This window comes from Poromitra crassiceps (genome assembly GCF_964638095.1).
Source record: "Poromitra crassiceps genome assembly, chromosome: 2".
In the NCBI taxonomy this organism is placed as follows: Eukaryota; Metazoa; Chordata; class Actinopteri; order Beryciformes; family Melamphaidae; genus Poromitra; species Poromitra crassiceps.
The window spans coordinates 18370847-18393359 of NC_139624.1; the positions used below are offsets into that span (position 1 = coordinate 18370847).

The 22513-nt window shown below is 44.0% G+C and overlaps 1 protein-coding gene across 1 annotated transcript; it reads left to right on the forward strand.

The window, feature by feature from the left end:
• Positions 1–462: 462 nt before the first annotated feature.
• Positions 463–22070, forward strand: LOC310792932 (N-acylneuraminate cytidylyltransferase-like). Its single transcript, XM_083654696.1, has 8 exons — positions 463–943; positions 5060–5202; positions 7547–7702; positions 12925–13061; positions 13244–13338; positions 19294–19465; positions 20473–20623; positions 21703–22070. The coding sequence occupies exons 1-8, from the start codon at positions 732–734 to the stop codon at positions 21915–21917; spliced, it is 1281 nt and encodes a 426-aa protein (XP_083510822.1). The 5' UTR covers positions 463–731; the 3' UTR covers positions 21918–22070.
• Positions 22071–22513: the final 443 nt, after the last annotated feature.

Consider the following 22513-nt stretch of genomic DNA (forward strand, 5'->3'; position numbering starts at 1 on the left):
TGCCAGATGGACGGTATAGCTAGCTCCACATAGGTTTCACTAAACCAAATGCAATGTGAGTTCACGTGACAGGCGGTTTACCAGGCTATGAAAATGGTGGTTGACGCTGCAAAGAGATTTCTGGATGTGGTTGATGTATCTGGAGCAGAGATAGATACAATACTGTGAGAGATGCATTTGTGCAAACTCAGGCGTCTGCCTCTGAGTGATATGGACAGTAATTATGAATCGGAGCACTTTGGGTGGATATGGTGTTATTTTGTTGTGTTTATTTTAGTTCAATTCAGATCAGTTTAGGTCGAGTTCAGTAGATGGCGGTAATGCAACATTTTGGATGCCAACCGCCGTAAAACTAAACACAAGAAGAAGAAGAAGAAGAAGAAGAAGAAGAAGAAGAAGAATACGTCCTCTTGGCTCTCTGCGGCCGTCAGGGCAGCAGCAGGGCTCGCAATCTCGTTCCAACTCCAGCCTCCGTGTTGTTACTTTCTACGAGTAGGACAAATCCCAAACGCTCTGTGTTACATCGATACTGTATTGTATATGAGTGTTGTGGCTGTAAAAAGAGACCGTAGCATTGCGCTCTTATTCTGAAAAAGTCAGACCAAAAGTTTGCCAGTCGAAACGGAAGCAGGAAGCGTGCCAGTCTTCAGTTTTCCAGGCTGTCTTTTGCGTAGTTACATAGAGCTAAAGTGGCAGATCCAAGCGTTGATCAGAGCTGCTAACGTGACGCCATGTCTGCACGGAAGAGAGGTCCCTGTGAGGAGGACTACGGTGAGGCTGACGGTGTGTGCGCCAAGCAGCAGAAGAAGAGACACATCACTGCGCTGGTGCTGGCCCGGGGAGGCAGCAAGGGCATCCCGCTGAAGAACGTCAAGATGCTGGCTGGAGTTCCCCTCATCGGCTGGGTGCTGAGAGCTGCTAGGGACTCTAACGTGTTCGACAGGTAACCTAGTTAAGGCCTAAACGTTAGCTGCTTATCAAGGCAATGCATGTTTATTTGTATACACTGAGGCAATCCAAAGGGTATTTGGAGAGAGAGAGAGAGTCCACCTACACAGAGTCTATATCTGTGACAATTCATGAACATACACTAGTTGCAGCAGGTGTGCGAAATGGAAAGCTGTTTGTTGAATATCAACTAATAAGCTGTTGAAATGTTAAAAATACTCTGTAGACTCTGCAGGCGGACGATCCAAATAAAGTGTTACTAAACCGTGCCATAAAGTGCTTTACATGAAATGGATAAAAAGAAAAGATCATAGCGTGCTAGGTAAAATAAGATCCAAAAGGTCACAGTTCACAATTATTAGCATATTTTTACTTTGTGAGTGAAATTCATATGCATACTTAGATCTTAAATTAATTGATCAATTAATCAATTAAGTAATTAATTAATATCACTATTGTGAATGAACTCTGTAAGTGTGTTTACCAATTTATATTGAATTATCTCTTTTTCCTAAATCTACTTTGAACCAATCTCAGGGCGTTTTCACACTGGAACGTTTTGGGTCGACTTAACTGAGTTTTGGGGCCGAACACGGCGCGACTGGGTCAGTGTGAACATGCCACTTGGACTCGTAGTCGATGTAAAGCCTGGATTATGCTTGACGCTTTGGCCGGCCGCACAGAAATGAGAGACACGGAATCCTGACGAGGAAACGTGTGGAGCTTTTATACTCTGTGTGGGTTTCTGCTCGCAGAATTGAGCGCAAGTCTTGAAAACTCCACTTTGTCCGCCCAGCCGGATCCGTTTACATCCCGGGCTTCCTTTCCGGGTGGAATTACGCTATACGCGTCTACTTCCGTCTGGTTGGCATGGATATACATGACGCTCCACTCTGTAGAGCGACGGCCTGGGCGCGGTGATAAAAAGCATAATGTGAAACGGAGCCGCTCTAGTTGAAAATTGAAACGTATACTCTTCACTGCTGTGGCAGCGCCTGGCTCGACCCAAATATGTGTGAAAACGCCCTCAGGGCACAGAAGGCTCTCTTGGTTATCTTACCTCAGTGTGAAAATGCCCTCAGGGCACAGAAGGCTCTCTTGGTTATCTTACCTCAGTTCAAAACCTCACTGCTGCAGTCAGTCAGATCACTGCTAAATTGCAGATGCAATTGTTAGAAATCTGGTTCAAAGCCTCTGCCAGAGAGTTGGTTCATCTTTCAGAGTTTATCACCTAGTCTGACTGCTGTTCTGTGTCTGCACGCAAATTGGACTGGACAAAGCCAGATATACAGTACGTAGGGCCCGCTTGCACTGGCCAAAAAATGCGATCATGTGACTTGCACTCTTTCTCAAAACACCAAGGTGGTCGCAGCTGACAAATGATATGCTTGTTAAATTATAAACCTTACTACACTATCGGAGGCCATCCTCTACACCAGGGGTCAGCAACCTCAGGCACGGGTGCCACCTCTGGCACGCGAAGGGTTAACCAGTGGCACGGCATGGCCTGTTATTTAGGTCTACGTTCTAGATCTACGGTTGTGCACCACGCTACTCTGCCTCTGATTGGTTAAGCGCTCATTATACTCGAGCAAGGCTCCGCGAGGTGGAGCTCCGCGAGTCACGTGCAGACCTCGCGCTGTGGCAGATGCTTTTATACTCAGAAAGTGATCAGCCAAGTGATCAGCATGTATTGTACAATGGTAAAATAGTGAGAACAGCCCGTGAAAAGTCGCAATGAAACGCTATTATGTGCAGTACTGAGTGCGCTTTCACTCTCAAACGACCGTACATCAGCGGCCATGTTTGGAGAGAAGCCGTGCGGAGGTCGCGCTGTGAGAAAAATCTTCAGGTACGCGGTGGGCGGCCTACGGAGGTCGCGCCCAACACATTGACGCAGTGTTTCCCATACATAAAGGAATTTGTGGCGGGCCGCCACAATAATAGTTTGACCGCCACAATAAGATGCTGACCAAAAAAAAAAAATTTTTTTTTTTTTTTTTTTTTACAGTGCACCTGAACGCAACATGCAAGATATCCGCTGAATAAGTGTCCAATAAATGTTCATGTCATTCTGGCCAATACTTCTGTTATAGCATTTCAGTCTGGAATATGGAATATCTTTCAATAATCTATGATTTAGCTGCTAAATTGTCAAATACCGCCATCTGCTCACTACCCAGGCACTTATGTATGTACTTAACCTAACTAACTTACCCTAACTAACTATCCGGTGTGCACAACACTGTCAGCCTAAACTCCGGCTGACACCCCAAAAACCTACAATCCGCTACAGAAAAATGTATATTGTTTGTTTATTAACTGGCCCCTCGCCTTCTATCATTTCACGAAAGTGGCAAAGCAAGTTGAGTATCCCTGACCTATAGGGAGAAATTTAGGGTGTATTCACACCTATCTCGTTTGGAGCAGTTGTTCCGAAACGGAGAGCATTTTCCCCCTTGGTGCGGTTCGTTTGGGGGAGTGTGAACACAGCAATCGCACTCGGATGCGGGACAAAACAAGCGGACCGAGATCGCCAAGAAAGGGTGGTCTCGGTCCGCTTCCAAACGAACTCTGGTGCGGTTCGTTTGTGGTGAGAACGTGAGCCGACCTCGATCCGCCACAACAGCAGTAAACGGTGCGCATTTTTGGATAAACCAGCTGCCGTAGTCAGCTGCGCTGTGCATGGCCTGAAGAACGAACATTTTTATCGTTTAAAAACAACATCTTTCAGATCCTGTTTTGGCGACTTGTGACTTGCATCGATAAACTTTGGGGGATTTTTGGATCATCAAATCAGCAGTTTGAACTCAATCAACTTACCTCGGACCATGGGAAGCAACGTTAATGTGTTGAATCTCTACGGATTTTGCCTGTAAATTGTGGTGCGCGCCCTCTCTCTCCCTCTCTCTCGCTCTCTCTGGTCTCCATTCAATAAATGAAAACAAATCGTGGTAATCAGAGCCAGCCTTCTTTGTGATAAGATTGTCTGGTTCAATCAGACAATCAGACTGATTGCATGTCTTCCTCGAAATGTCCGTTATTATTAAATTATTTATTAATATTTTATTCCTGACAGGACAGGTGTTCATATAGCCTATGTCTCGGCTAATCCTCATCTCCGTGATAGCCTAATAGCAGAATTTGCGAGGGTCTTTGATCTTCTATCTCCAAATTCCCAATAGCCTAAATAGGCTAAATAAATACATAGGCTTACATAGCCTAGTAGCATACATTAATAAATAAATAAAGAACTTTCTCCCTCTCTCTCTCTCCCGATCCCTCCCTCTTTCTTTCTTTCTTTCTTTCTCTCTTTCTCTCTCTCTCTCTCTCCTCGCACGGCGGACGCCCGACATAGCCTAAAATGTAGGTCTAACAAAACGCATTTTTATAATCATATAGGAAAATCTCTGGGAATTATTTTGTCCATTCCGAGAGGCTATTAGCCTATCAGCGTGTCTGCTGGCCAATCCAGGAAGTTTGACAATACTATTTGGACCGTTTGATTTGTGGCTGTGTGAACACAAACGAACCAAGGCACAAATGCAACAATTGTATCAATTAAGTACCTGAATCGGAACAAAGCAAACGACCTACAGGTGTGAATACACCCTCAGTTTGTCATTGTAAACCCACAGCACAGTAATGATGACATGTTCTTCATAGATCTAGCCTTTTAATTTTGCTCTTAAGCTTTCTCAAAGTACACCAAATTCATGCATTTGACTTTAAAATGTTTCAAAAAATCAAACGGGGGGGCATGCCCCCGCACCCCCCTAGGGGGTCTGCGGTCCCCCACCACAAATACTCAAAATGCTGTGGGAAACACTGTGACGTCATTTGACGCTTGCGGCCCTCGCTCCTCCTTCGCGGCACAGCGAGTATAAAGCAAGCTTTAGCCTCCTTGCGTTCTGTGCATTCCATACATTCCAAAGCAGCAGCAGACAGCAGATGAAAATGTCGGTGCGAAAGCAGACCCTAACCCTAACCTCGGGCTGATTGACAAGCACATTTGAAAATGGTACTTCATATCAAAAAGTTTGCCAACCCCTGCTCTACTCCTTTCAAAATGTTGAAATGAGTTAATAACAGACTTTGTTAATTGTTCTAGTGTGTGGGTGTCAACTGACCATGATGAGATAGAGAAGGTAGCAAAGGCCTGGGGGGCCAAGGTGCACCGCAGGAGCCCGGAGGTTTCCAGAGACTCCTCCACTTCACTGGAGACCATCCAGGAGTTTGTCAGGCTTAACCCAGGTACACACACACACACACACACACACCACACACATCAGCAATCATATCGATATCGGCCGATGTTAGTCATTTTTTAACATCGTATGAGCAAATGTTAATATCAGTTATTGGTATCAGCCAAAATCTTCATAGGAAACAAGGTGGTACATCTATGATTTATGGGCTTTTCCAAATGTTTTGGAAATAACAATTAAATTCAGTGTTTACATGTGTTTCAGTATCTACACAATTTGTTGATCATAGAAACTTGTTTTTATACAGATCATATCGACATCGGTAAATATCGGTTATTGGCCATAACAGCAATGTTAATATCAGTATCGGCCAAAATGTTCATATCGGTGCATCCCTAGTAGAAACATGTTCATTGACTGTTTACATGGGCGTGAGTATCCGGGTTATGAGGCTAATTCTGGTTTTGATAATATTGGGAATACAGTGTATGGTGTTTATATGGAACTAGGGCTGGGTATCGAACTTCGATACTTTTATGGCACCAAACCAATTGCTTCCATTATATCCATACTAATGAGTATCGAAACATGCCTTGTCATTCGATTCCTATTTTCGATACAAAAGAAAAAAGCGTCATTGAGCCTATAAACATACACCATGCCTGGAGCAGGCTTTAATAGTGCTGGGGATTGGCTGTCAATTAGAGGCAAAAAAAGAAAGAAGAGAGAACAGCATCATTGACCTATAAGCATGCAACATGCTTGCACCACGCTCTAATAAGGCTGGTGATTGGCTGTCATGTAGAGGCATGCAGGAAAAGTTACGCCCACTTTAGCTGGGGAGCTTGTTGTGTTGTTGTATTTGAGAGAGGCAGGCAGTGTGCGGAAACAGTCAAAGTTCAATGCCAATACCACACAATGAAATAACCCAGTAAAGCCCTCTAAAATGACCTGTTTTCTTTGCAGCACTTTGGACTTGAGGAAATCCATGTATGCATGCATTAATTAACAAGCAATTAATTAATATGCGTGAATGTTAATACCCGGCAGTTATCTCCCATTATGTATTTTTTGCAAGTCGTTATCAAACGCTGATGTCATGATAGTTTGTTTGCTGATTTGCAACTCTCCATTTGGCACTGAAAAACTATTTGCACTGATTTATTTATTTTACATTTCTTTCCTTTGTACTCCAATATTTCTTGTAGGGGCGGCAATATGTTTAGACAACTTCTAGTTGTCTTAAATACAGTAGTTTTTTAATGCTGTAAAACTGCTTTCAAAATTAAAACTAAAGATTTGTGTGCAATTTCAACGTGTAATGTAGTTTTATATTCTTTTAATTTATCCTACTTAATTATTTTATTATTTTCATAGTCCAGTTGCATTTTTCGTCTTGGTTTTAGTTTACCATGATATCCTTGTAGAAGACTTGCACTGTTCAGCAGTGAAAGATTCATTCGGTTTGCAATGCGTATACGGTACAATATTATTGTACCGTATACGCATTGCAACCCGAATGAATGGTTCAATATTAATATGCGTATTGTTCCACCCGTAACGTGTGGTGAAAGCGTGAACTCCATGCCCGTAACGTGTGGTGAAAGCGTGAACTCCATGCCCGTAACGTGTGGGGAAAGCTTGAACTCCATGCCCGTAACGTGTGGTGAAAGCGTGAACTCCATGCCCGTAACGTGTGGGGAAAGTGTGAACTCCGTGCCCGTAACGTGTGGTGAAAGCGTGAACTGCATGCCGTAGCGTGTGGTGAAAGCGTGAACTCCATGACCGTAACGTGTGGTGGAAGCGTGAACTCCATGCCGTAGCGTGTGGTGAAAGCGTGAACTCCATGCCGTAGCATGTGGTGAAAGCGTGAACTCCATGCCCATAACGTGTGGTGAAAGCGTGAACTCCATGCCCGTAACGTGTGGTGAAAGCGTGAACTCCATGCCCATAACGTGTGGTGAAAGCGTGAACTCCATGCCCGTAACGTGTGGTGAAAGCGTGAACTCCATGCCCGTAACGTGTGGTGAAAGCGTGAACTCCATGCCCGTAACGTGTGGTGAAAGCGTGAACTCCATGCCCGTAACGTGTGGTGAAAGCGTGAACTCCATGCCCCGTAACGTGTGGTGAAAGCGTGAACTCCATGCCCGTAACGTGTGGTGAAAGCGGGAACTCCATGCCCGTAACGTGTGGGGAAAGCGTGAACTCCATGCCCGTAACGTGTGGTGAAAGCGTGAACTGCATGCCAGTAGCTAGGTACATGCTAGGTCACTGACAGAAAGGCTTGCTTTTCGGTGAAATGGTAATGAAGCGTCACCTTGCCACAGGCTCCTGGAGACATGGCAGCAGCCATTGTTGAATGCATTCCTCTCTCTCTCTTGCTTTGGCAGAGGTGGATGTGATCTGTAACATCCAGGCGACAGCCCCCTGTCTCCATCCGTTCCATGTGAAGGAAGCCGTGGAGATGATCACGCTGCAGGGCTTCGACTCCGTCTTCGCTGCGGTCAGAAGGCACCAGTTCCGCTGGCAGGAGGTCAAGAAAGGATGTAAGTCGTCACCAGTGTTTGACTGTGACTGTGATGTAGGACTTTCCCAGTGGATCGATGGTTTGTGACTGTTTTTGTCCTACTAAAATACAGTAGTAGTCCCACAGCTTTCATTGGGCCAGCTTTAGATGGCCTTTCACTGGCCTAAAGCATCACTGTGTCCCGCTTCCTTTTGGTGGTGTAGAATGTGTAGATGTTGACCAGAGGTTTTGGAGCACGTGCGATGGCAGGCAGAGTGTATGCAGGTAAGGCTGAAAGTGTGTCAGTGAAGTCACCTGGTGCATTGTTTGATTGGCATGAAAAACCTGCATACACTAGTGCTCAAGTGCTGTGACACCAAAAATGATAAATCCAACAAAAGAAAAAAAGGAAAATGAAATCAGAATCAGCTTTATTGGTCAAGTATGTAGACATACAAGGAATTTGACTCTGGTATATGTTGCTCTCAATGTACTTAGGCAGGAAACAGAAAGCTATACCTACAAGCTAAAACCAACAACAAGGACAGCCATCAAAGGTACACAACTGCTATTTACATGATATACTATAAGTCTGATGTAGATAGAGTGACCGTTATAAATATGTACATATCAGAAAAAAATAGTAATCATAATTGTATACTTGTGTACAGTCTAATTATGTAAATAGTAGATGTAAATGTAAATGGTAGAATTTAAAACTGCACAAATTATGTTTAAAGCACAAAATAATCTACTACCAGCTAATGTACAGAAAATGTACAGAAAGGGGGGTTATCATTTGAGGGGAAAGCTAAAAAAAACAAAAAACTCTGTGTTCGCACCACTATGAAGAGTATGTGTATATCTATCTGTGGAGTAAACTTGTGGAACTGTTTGGATATGGAGCTAAAACAAAGTACCAACATAAACCTGTTCAAGAAATTATACAAAATATATATCCTTAAGAGACCTATAGGTGGTGAATAATAGTATACTATGGATGAATACGGCACACTTGTGTTGTGTATATATTAGGGCGCATTAATATATACAGTACATCTGAATGTATGTGTATGTGTATATTTGTGTGTGTGTATATGTATATATATACACACCGTGTGTGTGTGTGTGTGTGTGTGTGTGTGTGTGTGTGTGTGTGTGTGTGTGTGTGTGTGTGTGTGTGTGTGTGTGTGTGTGTGTGTGTGTGTGTGTGTGTAAATGGATCGAGATTAAAAAAAATACTAAGTATGAATCACTAGTTGTTTTTTTGGAAAGGGGTAGGAATCACATAAGTGTGTACTTATTCCTACTCCTTTTTGATTTATTCGATGAATGACATGAACATGTATTATTTCAGTTGTGTTGCTTATGAGAGTTAGTGAGCATTTTTTGTATTCTTAGTTTGTTATTTGATCTGTTTTTGTTTTATTTTGTTTTTTAACTTCTTTTTTACATGATCAAAATAAAGATTTTCAATCAATCAATCAAAAAACCACACTGGCTATAAGTCAGATATTGCACACTTTATCGGTCTATATAAGCAAAGCTTTGAGACAATAATTGCAGTTATTGAGCTATTGAGACACAGCTTTGGGACAGGTATTACACAGTTATTGCAGAGTTAACACGTTTCACCTTAGAGTTGTGTGTGTGTGTGTGTGTGTGTGTGCGTGTGTGTGTGTGTGTGTGTGCGTGTGCGCGCGCGTGTGTGCGCGTGCGTGCGTGCGTGTGTGTTGGGGGGAGGGGGGGTTATGTGCATGAGGTAGGTGCAGTTGAGCATTCAGCCAGGTCGTGTAATCACATGTATTAACAAAACAAACAGAAACAGTGCATGTCGAGGTGTTTGCTGCTGTCTAAAGCTGGAAGGTGTTTGCTGCTGTCTAAAGCTGGAAGGTGTTTGCTGCTGTCTAAAGCTGGAAGGTGTTTGCTGCTGTCTAAAGTGGGAAGGTGTTTCTACTATCTGTCTCCAGTCTGTCCATCAAAACAGATGGTCTGACAGGGACGGACGTGTAACCCAGACAAGGGACAGCTTATTGACAATGAATTGAAATGAAGGGAGATGGACAGACACAGCGGATCTGTCTGGCTGAGCTACTTCAATGGCAAGATTCTCTGGTCTCCTAATAGAATTGTTTAAGTTTAATTCATCTTTATCTGAATTAGTCCATGAAGCCAAGGTATGACAACTGTCTGCCATGTGTGTCAGTGAAGTCACCTGGTGCAGTGTTTGTCCATGCCACACCTTGGCCGTTTCTCAATAAGGGTTCTTGTGTGTTCTTGCGTTCTTGTCTCCCTGTGAAACGTCATCAGTCGCAGCCCAAGTACTGTTCCAACACAAAGTTCACATTTCGCCAAGAACGCTTAAAATTCCCGGATGTGTTCTTGACATGCCCACTTTACCGAGGATGCTCTGGTTGGTGACTTGTGTCAACTTGAAGAAGACAGAGAAGACGCCATAAGCTCCGGGAAGTTTTTTACAATTTAAAGTTTTATTTCATCACTAAATTAATTTCTGATGACGTTTGATGCCTACAAGCAGGGTAGTAGGTTTCAATAAGTGCCACTTTACGGACATTTATGCCGAAAAATGGCAAAAAGCTCCAGACCACAATTGGTTGCATCTAAATCAGCTGAGCTTTTTATTTGTGTAGTACTGCAGGCGGCCTCTGCGCTGGTGTTGCGCAATACCCTCAAGAACGTCTCAAACTGCCAACAGCGTCATGTGTGCTTGTGACCTAGCAAGTTCATTCTTCCAAGAACGACTAACAAGAACGTTCTCCCCAAGAACACAAGAACAAGAACGCATTCTTGGTATTGAGAAACGACCCTTGTCTCAACACACTCCTTTAGACTGGCTGGCTTCCTGCTCGCTCCTTATTGGCCCCTCAACATTCACACACCTGTTCTTCCAGAGGAAGCTCACGGTGCCAGGTGCTTTACAACATGACTCTATGTGTCCCTGTGAGGGATGCCACACAGTACATACAACAATTGGTGCAATAAGACAAATGAAAAACACGTGCATACTGTTACTGTAGCACACAAGTGCAAACATACAGTTCAAGTACATTCTTTGAAGTACCATATTGGTCCCAATATAAGACCTCTTCTTCTATCTGGAAATATCAACATTGCAACACCAACACATGCCTGCGTACGTTACCTGCTTGGATCTGCGGAGACAGACGAGGGCTGAGTTCAGCCCCAACAACACTTAGCAAAACATTTATTTAAAACAGAAACGGTGGTGCGTTGTACACCCTGTTGTGCAAGTGTTGCACTAGAGGACGACCGATAGTGGTTTTTTAAAGACCGATATACAATAATAACGATAGTTTGGAGTAGGGATGTTCATCAATTATCGAAAATCGATAATTGATCGTTAAAGAATTGAATCGATCATGTGGAATTTTGATCGATTTTTTTTTTTTTTTTTTTTTTTTTTTTGCGGACTAGGTTTGGGTGGAATTCGTTCCTCCTCGCCCCACTCCATTGCACAGCCGACTAACGTGAGGTGGAGCTTCATATAGTCTCTAGTTTTCTGGCTGGGCACGGGCCTTTGTGGCAACAAAACTGTTTTAAACATGGGGAATTCACACCGGCATGCGCCGGGGAGGCGGGGACACAAACAAACACACCCAGCGGTCTGCGGACCTCAGTGAGGCTCAGGCCTGTTGATTTGACTCTTGTGCTGTCAGCTAAGCTGGAAGACGCCGATTGCCTTACATCATGTAACCTGACATGTAACATGTTTGTTTACCTGGCCACAGCGCTAGTGTCTGATATTCTTACTACACAGCGGCATCGCCATTATAGCTGGCCGAGAACGCGCAACGTTATTACCAGACCAGAATTATAAAAAAAAATATATATATATATATATATTATTATTATTACGCTATCGATAATTGATAGTTAATTTTCCCGATTTTCGATTATGGAAATTGTTCAAAATGAACATCCCTAGTTTGGAGTGGGGGAAAAGCCGATATCTGATTAATTGCCGATATTCCCCCCCTCCCCTCCCGCACAAAGTTTTTTTACACTGCCGGAAATCTTTGCCTTTTATTAGAAACTGGATAACTGTTGAACTGAACATCTAAAGTCTATCGTGCGTTTATGGCTGGCTGCCCCTCTCCCGGTCGAGCGCACTGAGTGACAGCATAGCTCATCACAGAGCAGCATCTTCAGTCTAATGCATCAATAATACCATACTATAACCAACAATGCTATCATGCTCATCATTTATGAATAAAGCTGTCTTAAAGTGAACTTTAAGTCATGTATGGAGACTCCATGCAAAATGGTGATGTACGTTCCTGCATGACCGCTGGAGGAATAACGATGATTTGTAAAACGTCCTATCGGCGCCAATTAATTGGTCTACCTCTGCGTTGCACCTATCTGTTGGATCAACTGAAGCACTCCGCAAGTAAAAGCCAGGCGTGGTAAGCATGGAAACTAGGGATGTTCATTTTGAAAATTTTCCAAAATCGATAATCGGTGAGAATTAACGATCAATTATCGATTATCGATTTTATTAATACTTAGAAAATTTTCAATATTTTCATTTTTTTTTTTTTTTTTTTTTTAACAAAATGAATGCCTATGGCAGAAAATACGAAAGACAACGTGTTCTCCTCAATGAACTCTTTATTTCAATGTGTCTCCTCTCCAACACTGCTGTCCCCGGCGCATGCCGGTGTGAATTTCTCATGTTTAAAACAGTTTTGTTGGCACAAAGGCCCATGCCCAGCCAGAAAACTAGAGACTATATGAAGCTCCACCTCACGTTAGTCGGCTGTGCAATGGAGTGGGGCGAGGAGGAACGAATTCCACCCAAACCTAGTCCAAAAAAAAAAATTTTTTTTTTTTTTTTTTTTTTTTTTAATAATTAAAAAATCGATCCAAATGCCACAGGATCGATTCCAATCCTTAACGATCGATTATCGATTTTCGATAATTGATGAACATCCCTAATGGAAACATTAGCATGATCCTAACTTTTAATGTTTCACTGTCAATTTCATCTAAAAGACTTTGAAAATATACGATATGAAATGTTCATACCGTTTCATCTCTACTCCCCTCTTGCTCTACTATTTGGAAAAGGGCTGTATCAGTACTTAGGTATTTGATGGCCATTTGGTTGTCGGTTGCACCTTCCCAACTTAGTGTTAAGGTCATAGAATTGGCAAATGATGTCAGTGGAAGTAGTAGGACACTGTATAATTGAGCTGCTCTCCTCCTCCTCCTCCCTAGCTGGTGAGATGACCAAGCCATTGAATATAGATCCAGCTAACCGGCCTCGGCGTCAGGACTGGGACGGAGAACTCTGTGAGAACGGCTCCTTCTACCTCGCCACCAGAGATCTCATAGAGAATAAGGGAACGTTGCAGGTAAATGGTGGTAGCTTACATGGGACAAGAGAGAATGAGATCCTGATGTGAGGCCCTCCATTGTTTGTTGGTTTAATTTGGGTGGTTTTGGCCTCCACTGTAGCCCAGTAGACGTTTAGGTAGCTGCTCTGTGTTTGTCACTTTTCTATTCTCATCTCCCCCGGGACTCTGTGACACCCTAGGGTGGCAATATGGCCTACTATGAGATGCTGCCAGAGTATAGTGTCGACATCGACGTGGACATCGACTGGCCTGTGGCAGAACAGAGGGTTCTCAGGTGAGACTCTCTCACACACACACACACACACACACACACACACACACACACACACACAGGCGAGCCTAAATTAGGGACGACACGACAACTGTATTACTGTTTGTGCTGAGTCCTATTTTTCTCACATTTTCTCACCAATTGTGTACTTGGCCAGTTCCCCCCCGCTGTCCCGGTCGTTGCTCCGCCCCCTCAGGTGCTTCCCACCTGCAGACATGGCCAATTGTGTCTGTAGGAACGTCTGACCAAGCAGACGGAAGTATTACGTAGTAGTAGTACGTAGGGATTCACCGATCCACATTTCTTCACTTCCGATCCGATTCCGATACCTGAATTTGGATATCTGCCGATACCGATATTATGCCGATACCAATATTTTTCTTGAATATACAGTATAGGCAAAGATTTGGCCAATTAAAGTTTAAAAAAATATATATACCTTGCAAAAAGCAGACAAAATTAAGAAAATATACAAGGCAAAGAAGGATACTATTATACATGGGCAAATTACAGCCAGCCTGTGCGGCCCACACTGGAATTGCAAAAAAATCCCCCCCGATTCCGATCCATGAATTAGTGCCAATATCGGTATATCGGATCGGCCCCATCCCAAGTAGTACGGAAGTAGTGTTTTTTTTTTTTTTTTATACTTTGTTTTTATTCAGTTTTTCCATTTGCAAGTGCAAAAGAACAGACATACAGGTACAGTGCACATAACAAAGACAGACATCAGTGGAAGGAACTGTTACAAATTCAAATAAAATAAAATAATAACAGGTCTTGAAGGAGCACATCCATCTTCTTCACATCTAGTTTACAGAGTTGTTGTGGGTTGCATATGAGACAATAATCACATCCCTTGGGGATTATCACATGGAGAGAATGGGAGAGGAAAAATAAAACAAAACAAAACCAAAAACACAGTATACAGAGTGATTGGATCACCTGTAGGTTACCCCTCACAGAGGTCCTTTGAACTGCCCAGATACAGAGACCATCTCATCCAGTGGTTGACAAATTTGTCCATGCATAATCTCAAAGAAAAGGTCAGACTTTCCATTTTGTAAATTTCCTTTACCAGCCCTATCCACTCTGATCTCGTTGGAGGTTCTACATTCAACCACTTCCTCGTTATAGCTTTTTTACTGGCTGCGAGCAGTATGTGGAGAAGGTATCTATCATGTGAATTGAGCTTGTGTGGTATATTGCATAAGTAAATTGTACTAAAATCGTGGTTAAGCCTTAGGCCCATTATTGTGTTTATCTCAGCTACTACTCCCAGCCAGTATGGTTGAATTACAGCACAGTCCCAAAAAGTATGAAAGTGGTCGGCCATGGTGTTGTTACATTTCCTCCAGCAGTGACCATGATCTGTGTTGCCAATCTGTCTCTGTTTTATCTTTGGGGTGATAAAAAACCTGATCAAATTTTTCCATACAAATTCTCTCCATTGACCCGAACTTGACGTGTGTACCTGTGTTTTACATATATTAAACCACTCCTCCTCTGTAAGAGACATATTCGCTTCTTTCTCCCATTTTGATTTAACATACATTGTGGAGTGAGTCTTGGAAGATTGTAAACATGAGTAGATTCTGGCAACCAGTTTTTTCTGAGGGTTGGACTTATACGGAAGTAGTGTTTAAGGGGACAGGCAGTGTAGCTATTTCATGATGATCTTATGATTTTGGTATAGCGCTAACTGGGACACATGTCATTACAACTATAGAAGTTGAAAAGGCACCATGAGGCTACAGAGAGGGGTGAATACACATCTTTTAGATCATTACATACACACACACACACCTCGCAAAGTTATTGTGTATGAATGCCAGTATTATAATACAATGTGTTATTACATTCAAGTACATGATTACATAATTATTTTCAAGGGCTTTCTTACTGTAAAGAGTCTATGGAATAATTGACTGTTTCAAAGATGTTTATGGAAAAAATGTGTGGATCAGAGAGCCTCTGACTGGTGTGCACAGTTAAACACAATGAGGATCCAAGGGCCGTTTTAACCATTTATTTTGGTAAGAAACAAGGAATCCAACATGAGGAACATTTGTGTGTGTGTGTGTGATCTTTTCTGAACGCACACAGGTTACAGGGCAGCAACTCAAACACCTCCCGGCCAGCTCTAAACATGCTGTGAACTGACCGGCCAGCTCTAAACAGGTGTGAACTGACTGGGCAGCTCTAAACAGGTGTGAACTGACTGGGCAGCTCTAAACAGGTGTGAACTGACTGGGCAGCTCTAAACAGGTGTGAACTGACTGGGCAGCTCTAAACAGGTGTGAACTGACTGGGCAGCTCTAAACAGGTGTGAACTGACTGGGCAGCTCTAAACAGGTGTGAACTGACCGGCCAGCTCTAAACAGGTGTGAACTGACTGGGCAGCTCTAAACAGGTGTGAACTGACTGGGCAGCTCTAAACAGGTGTGAACTGACCGGGCAGTTCTAAACAGGTGTGAACTGACTGGGCAGCTCTAAACATGCTGTGAACTGACCGGGCAGCTCTAAACAGGTGTGAACTGACCGGGCAGCTCTAAACAGGTGTGAACTGACTGGGCAGCTCTAAACAGGTGTGAACTGACTGGGCAGCTCTAAACATGCTGTGAACTGACCGGCCAGCTCTAAACAGGTGTGAACTGACTGGGCAGCTCTAAACAGGTGTGAACTGACTGGGCAGCTCTAAACATGCTGTGAACTGACCGGCCAGCTCTAAACAGGTGTGAACTGACTGGGCAGCTCTAAACAGGTGTGAACTGACTGGGCAGCTCTAAACAGGTGTGAACTGACTGGGCAGTTCTAAACAGGTGTGAACTGACTGGGCAGCTCTAAACAGGTGTGAACTGACTGGGCAGTTCTAAACATGCTGTGAACTGACTGGGCAGCTCTAAACATGCTGTGAACTGACTGGGCAGCTCTAAACAGGTGTGAACTGACTGGGCAGTTCTAAACAGGTGTGAACTGACTGGGCAGCTCTAAACAGGTGTGAACTGACTGGGCAGCTCTAAACAGGTGTGAACTGACTGGGCAGCTCTAAACAGGTGTGAACTGACCGGCCAGCTCTAAACAGGTGTGAACTGACCGGGCAGCTCTAAACAGGTGTGAACTGACTGGGCAGCTCTAAACAGGTGTGAACTGACTGGGCAGTTCTAAACAGGTGTGAACTGACTGGGCAGCTCTAAACAGGTGTGAACTGACTGGGCAGCTCTAAACAGGTGTGAACTGACTGGGCAGCTCTAAACAGGTGTGAACTGACTGGGCAGCTCTAAACAGGTGTGAACTGACTGGGCAGCTCTAAACAGGTCTGAACTGACTGGGCAGCTCTAAACAGTAGGGGTGGGGGAAAAAATCGATACACCACAGTATCGCGATATTTTGCCTGACGATATTGTATCAATATTTGGACGCCAAGTATCGATATTGCAAAAAAAAATATATATATATTTTTTTTCTTTTTCTATTTTTTTTTGCAGGCCATGCCAGGCCACCGGGCTACTATAAACTTTAGTTCCTAGGCCAGCAGTAAACAAACGGTAGCATATTTTCATTTTGTTTTAACAGTAACAGTTTTGTCATAACAGTAATTTACAAATTCCCCAGTTACTGAATGGGCTGCACAAGATGTTTTGTGCAAGTGAAGTGAAGTTGCATTGTTCAAAAACTACATAAGTACAGTAGTCCACACACACATCCAGTTAAGGTGGACTGTAAGTAGACTGTAACAAACAGTTCAGTTTGTCAGGTGCATGCAACTATGACATGACTTTATGAAAGTTGTTGGTCTGTCTACTTGACAATGTTGCTGCAATAAAATGGTTGAAGTCAGATGTACAGACTGAAAAATTGTTCTTATATAAACCAGATGTTGACAAAGTTTTCCTTTGGGGACATCATTTGCAGTTGAAAAAGTAAGAAATCGCAATATATCGAAATATCGCAATATTCAATATATCGCAATATCGATATATCGCAATATTGAAAATATCGCAGTATCGCAATACTATCGTATCGTGACTCAAGTATCGTTTCAGTATCGTATCGTGGGCATCTGGTGATTCCCACCCCTACTAAACAGGTGTGAACTGACTGGGCAGCTCTAAACAGGTGTGAACTGACTGGGCAGCTCTAAACAGGTGTGAACTGACTGGGCAGCTCTAAACAGGTGTGAACTGACCGGCCAGCTCTAAACAGGTGTGAACTGACCGGGCAGCTCTAAACAGGTGTGAACTGACTGGGCAGCTCTAAACAGGTGTGAACTGACTGGGCAGCTCTAAACAGGTGTGAACTGACCGGGCAGCTCTAAACAGGTGTGAACTGACTGGGCAGCTCTAAACAGGTGTGAACTGACCGGCCAGCTCTAAACAGGTGTGAACTGACTGGGCAGCTCTAAACATGCTGTGAACTGACTGGGCAGCTCTAAACAGGTGTGAACTGACTGGGCAGCTCTAAACAGGTGTGAACTGACTGGGCAGCTCTAAACAGGTGTGAACTGACTGGGCAGCTCTAAACAGGTGTGAACTGACTGGGCAGCTCTAAACAGGTGTGAACTGACTGGGCAGCTCTAAACAGGTGTGAACTGACCGGCCAGCTCTAAACAGGTGTGAACTGACTGGGCAGCTCTAAACATGCTGTGAACTGACTGGGCAGCTCTAAACAGGTGTGAACTGACTGGGCAGCTCTAAACAGGTGTGAACTGACTGGGCAGCTCTAAACAGGTGTGAACTGACTGGGCAGCTCTAAACAGGTGTGAACTGACTGGGCAGCTCTAAACATGCTGTGAACTGACTGGGCAGCTCTAAACAGGTGTGAACTGACTGGACAGCTCTAAACATGCTGTGAACTGACTGGGCAGCTCTAAACATGCTGTGAACTGACTGGGCAGCTCTAAACAGGTGTGAACTGACTGGGCAGCTCTAAACAGGTGTGAACTGACTGGGCAGCTCTAAACAGGTGTGAACTGACTGGGCAGCTCTAAACAGGTGTGAACTGACTGGGCAGCTCTAAACATGCTGTGAACTGACTGGGCAGCTCTAAACAGGTGTGAACTGACTGGGCAGCTCTAAACAGGTGTGAACTGACTGGGCAGCTCTAAACAGGTGTGAACTGACTGGGCAGCTCTAAACAGGTGTGAACTGACTGGGCAGCTCTAAACATGCTGTGAACTGACTGGGCAGCTCTAAACAGGTGTGAACTGACTGGGCAGCTCTAAACAGGTGTGAACTGACTGGGCAGCTCTAAACAGGTGTGAACTGACTGGGCAGCTCTAAACAGGTGTGAACTGACTGGGCAGCTCTAAACAGGTGTGAACTGACTGGGCAGCTCTAAACAGGTGTGAACTGACTGGGCAGCTCTAAACAGGCTGTGAACTGACTGGGCTTTTAAAGCTCTAAACAGGCTGTGAACTGACTGGGCTTTTAAAGGAGTGTGCAGGTAATTAGGTCATTAGTGGTTGTGGCCAGCTGGGTGAGGTGCAAGAGGAACAGGTGAGGGTGTGATGCATTATGGTCAACTGAGTCCGGGAAACCAGCTTAGGATTTTGAACACTTACCAATACACCAGATCGGCAATACGTCATTTTGTAGGCGGCTGCTGGCGGCACATGTTCCCGCCCCCTAAAAGGGGGCGAGGCCTAATTGCCGATCTGATGTATACTGATTTTCCATTATATAATATATCCTTCAGACATTTGCCACTATAACAACTCTTCCCATTAACAATGCCGCTGCCTGCTACAGCCAACAGGCTCGTCGACGCTTTTCCACGCTGGTTGACTGGTTATGCTAGGTTTCCACCTAGCCTTGTTTTTCTTCTTCCTGTCTGCTGACTAACAAAGGTGTATAAAGGTGGTAGGTGAGAACAAGTGGTTTTTATTAGGTGCTGCTGCAATGTATTTTCCCCCCACCTTTTTATTATAGTGACATGTGCTTCTTGTTCTTTGCCTAGGTATGGTTACTTTGGGCGGGACAAGCCGGAGGTGGTTCGGCTGCTGTTGTGTAACGTGTCTGGATGTCTAACGGATGGAAAGATGTTTGTATCTATGTCCGGAGAGGAGATGGTGTCCATCAACACCAGAGACACCACGGGCCTCCGAATGCTGGAGAGAGAGGGAGTGGAGGTACTTTCCACCTGTGCAGGTTCTCAAACTCAAAAAAGACACCAGAAACTCTGGGCCGAGGGATGCCGGTAGGTTAGAATACTTCATGTTAGGCTGTAGATCAGATAGATGTTTTTTGAATGTTATATAGTTCAGGCTAAGATTAGATTAGATTAGATTAGAGTAGGTTAGGACAGGGCAGATTAGGCTGTAGATTAGCTACAGTAGATTCCTTGTTTGCTAGTTAGTTCCGGGTTGAGGTTAGAGTAGTCAGAATGTCTGCAGTTGTTGCTCGTTTGGTTTGGCCACTCTGCTGCTGGTTCCGAGGTGCTGCTGCTGGCGCCCCGGTGGCGGTGTGGTGGTAGTGCTGCGGCGGCAGAGAATGAGTAACAGCTGTATCCCCTAGGGCTGGACGATAATTCAGTACTATCGTTTGTTGTCTTTCAGTGGTATATCGTGATGATATGACAATTGCCAGGTAATTATAATATGTGATAATTTGATTACTAAACGTGACTTTGCTTACACGAACCATATTGTGATATACATTGATATCGAGAATGACCCTTATGATTATCGTGATATTGATTTCAACCATATCGCCCAGCCCCAGTATACCCTGTTTCTTCTGTTCTCTCTCTCCTCTCGCTCCCTTCCCTGTTCTCTCTCTCCTCTCACTCCCTTCCCTGTTCTCTCTCTCCTCTCCTTCTCCCCCACCTCTAACTAGCCCAAACAAAATGTTTCACGTCAAGGACCCCTAAACTGACACAACTTAGACCACGGACCCCCATTTGATAAGATTTATTCCCAGGGCCTTCCATCTGATAAGGTTTTTGCTTTTTTAGATGTATATTCTGTCATTGTCTTACTTATGGATGGAATTATAGTGACAATAAATGATTCCCCTCTTTGCTGGTTCCCTGGACCCCACTTTGAGAACCACTGGGGGGGTAAGGCTACCCTGCTCACCTGCTATAGACTCAAATCATCCACTACCACAACACTGCTCTCCTTGCTTGCTCCACCAGGTGGTGCTGTTGACCTCTAGTGAGGAACCTGTGAGCAAGGACTTGTCTGACAAACTGAGCCAGACAACGGGCTGCCAGGTCCAGCAGGTGGGCAATGTGAAGAAGGTGATGGAAGAGAGGAAGCTGGAGTGGAAGGAGGTGGCCTACATGGGTAATGATGCGGTGTACAGTCATTCTGCTTCTTAGGGTTGTTTTCACACGCAGTCCCTTTTTAAACAAACCAAACTCAGTCCTCATAAGCATAAGATAAGCATATTTACACTGTCTTTGCAAAACATATTTGCATTGGGCTTTAGAGACTGAATGATTCATTGGGTGACAAATCAGATGCCAGGACAAAATACATGGGGTAAAATATTATTTAAAAAAGGCCAAACTGACCAAAAAAGAAGAAGAAGAAAAAAAAAAAGAACTCTTGATGGGAATAACAATTTAATAGATATCCCCCGGCAGTCCCTAGCTTTATTAGGCCATGTTCACATTACAGGCAAATCCTATTTGCTGATAAAGTCATTAATCATCATTATCTTGATTGGTTTCCCAAATCTGATTTGGGAGTGTGTCCGCACTGCCACAAATCTGATTCTCAAGTCGGATCTGTGTGTCCAGACCTAACCAGCCTATCTGCATGGGTTGCTATGGTAACGACGTGGGCGTCAGTAAATACGTACGTTGGTGACGTGGTTTATCCTGCGCAGAAGCATTTGATGACGAGTTGCGAGTGACGTTCAAATCAGATTTGGTGGATCTTCGCGTCCGCACTGAACTCACATCAGTCGAAAGCAGATTGGAAACTACCTCCATATGTGGTTTGGGACAAGTGACACAAATCAGACTTGGAGCGTCCAGACTCATAAAACCAATCTGGATAAAGTCATTAATAGGTCACTAAAGTTCACAAATCAGATTTGGCCTCCTAGTCTGAACATGGCCTTTGATTCAGATGATTTTATTGTCCATCAAATTTGCATAAAATGGAAATGTGTCTTTGGTACTGGCATAGATTAGAAGACATAGAAGACTAAGCACATTATATATTGACATAAAAGAGAGTGACAACAATGCAAATACAAATATACAGTACATTGAGCTAGAATGGGCGTTTACATTGTCCTAGCTTTACTGTAATAAATGCATTTTGGTTCCTTTACGTATTTGGTATCTTTCTATACGTATGTTTGTGCTGTTTTCTGTTTCTCATTCATCTTTTCCCCATTTCTCTCCAATCAGGTAATGACGAGGCAGACGTTGCATGTCTGAACCTGGCAGGTCTGAGTGCAGTACCTCAAGATGCCTCCGTGATAGCGAGCAATGCTGCCAAGTACACCTGCCGCAGCCCTGGGGGGGTGGGCGCTGTCAGGGAGTTCGCTGAGCACATCCTCCTCCTGAAGAAGAAAGCCAAGTCTCAAATGGAACAGGACCGCATCAACCGACAGAACTTCTGATGATTACATTTTAAATGTATATGGAAAATTCAAAATGACCGCCGATTTATACATCCTGCAATTGATGTACGGTAAAATATCGAAGAAGACTTACATTTACATCAATGTATGGATCAAACAGGGAGGATAAGTTACAAAAGAAGTGTAATTGTATGTGCATCTCCAATTGTTTGTCATATATTTGTGGAATAAAAACTAAGTTTGAAAAAAACAATCTTGGGCCTGCACTGCCATCCAGTATGGCATGTTTTGAGAGACCAGTTGCCATTCCACAGCAGTGTTGGGCTGACCTTTAGTAGCACCCGATCTGAGAAGCTGGCACGTGAGAAGGAGACTCTGCTATGAGACAGTCAAGTGTCCTGCTGAACACGTCTTCCTGCCTACAGAATGCACAATATGTGAACATTAGATTTCCTGTTTGGGGCCAGTGGCGTAGGGTGGTCATGACGAGCCGCAGTTCCAAGCAATTTTGACAGGGCTACACGCAGGGCCGTAACCAAAATAGTTCCGAAATAGGGGAGGTCCAGCAAGGGGAGGTGGATGACGGGCGCCGCCGAGAAAAATTTGAGGGTTTTTTCCCCCCCTTTTTTAGCCAT

Coding starts and splice junctions, on each gene's coding strand:
- LOC310792932 (XM_083654696.1), top strand. CDS start 732: ATGTCTGCACGGAAGAGAGGTCCCTGTGAGGAGGACTACGGTGAGGCT. Junction 13,062..13,243: donor AGAATAAGGGAACGTTGCAG/GTAAATGGTGGT, acceptor GTGACACCCTAG/GGTGGCAATATGGCCTACTA. Junction 20,624..21,702: donor GAAGGAGGTGGCCTACATGG/GTAATGATGCGG, acceptor CTCTCCAATCAG/GTAATGACGAGGCAGACGTT.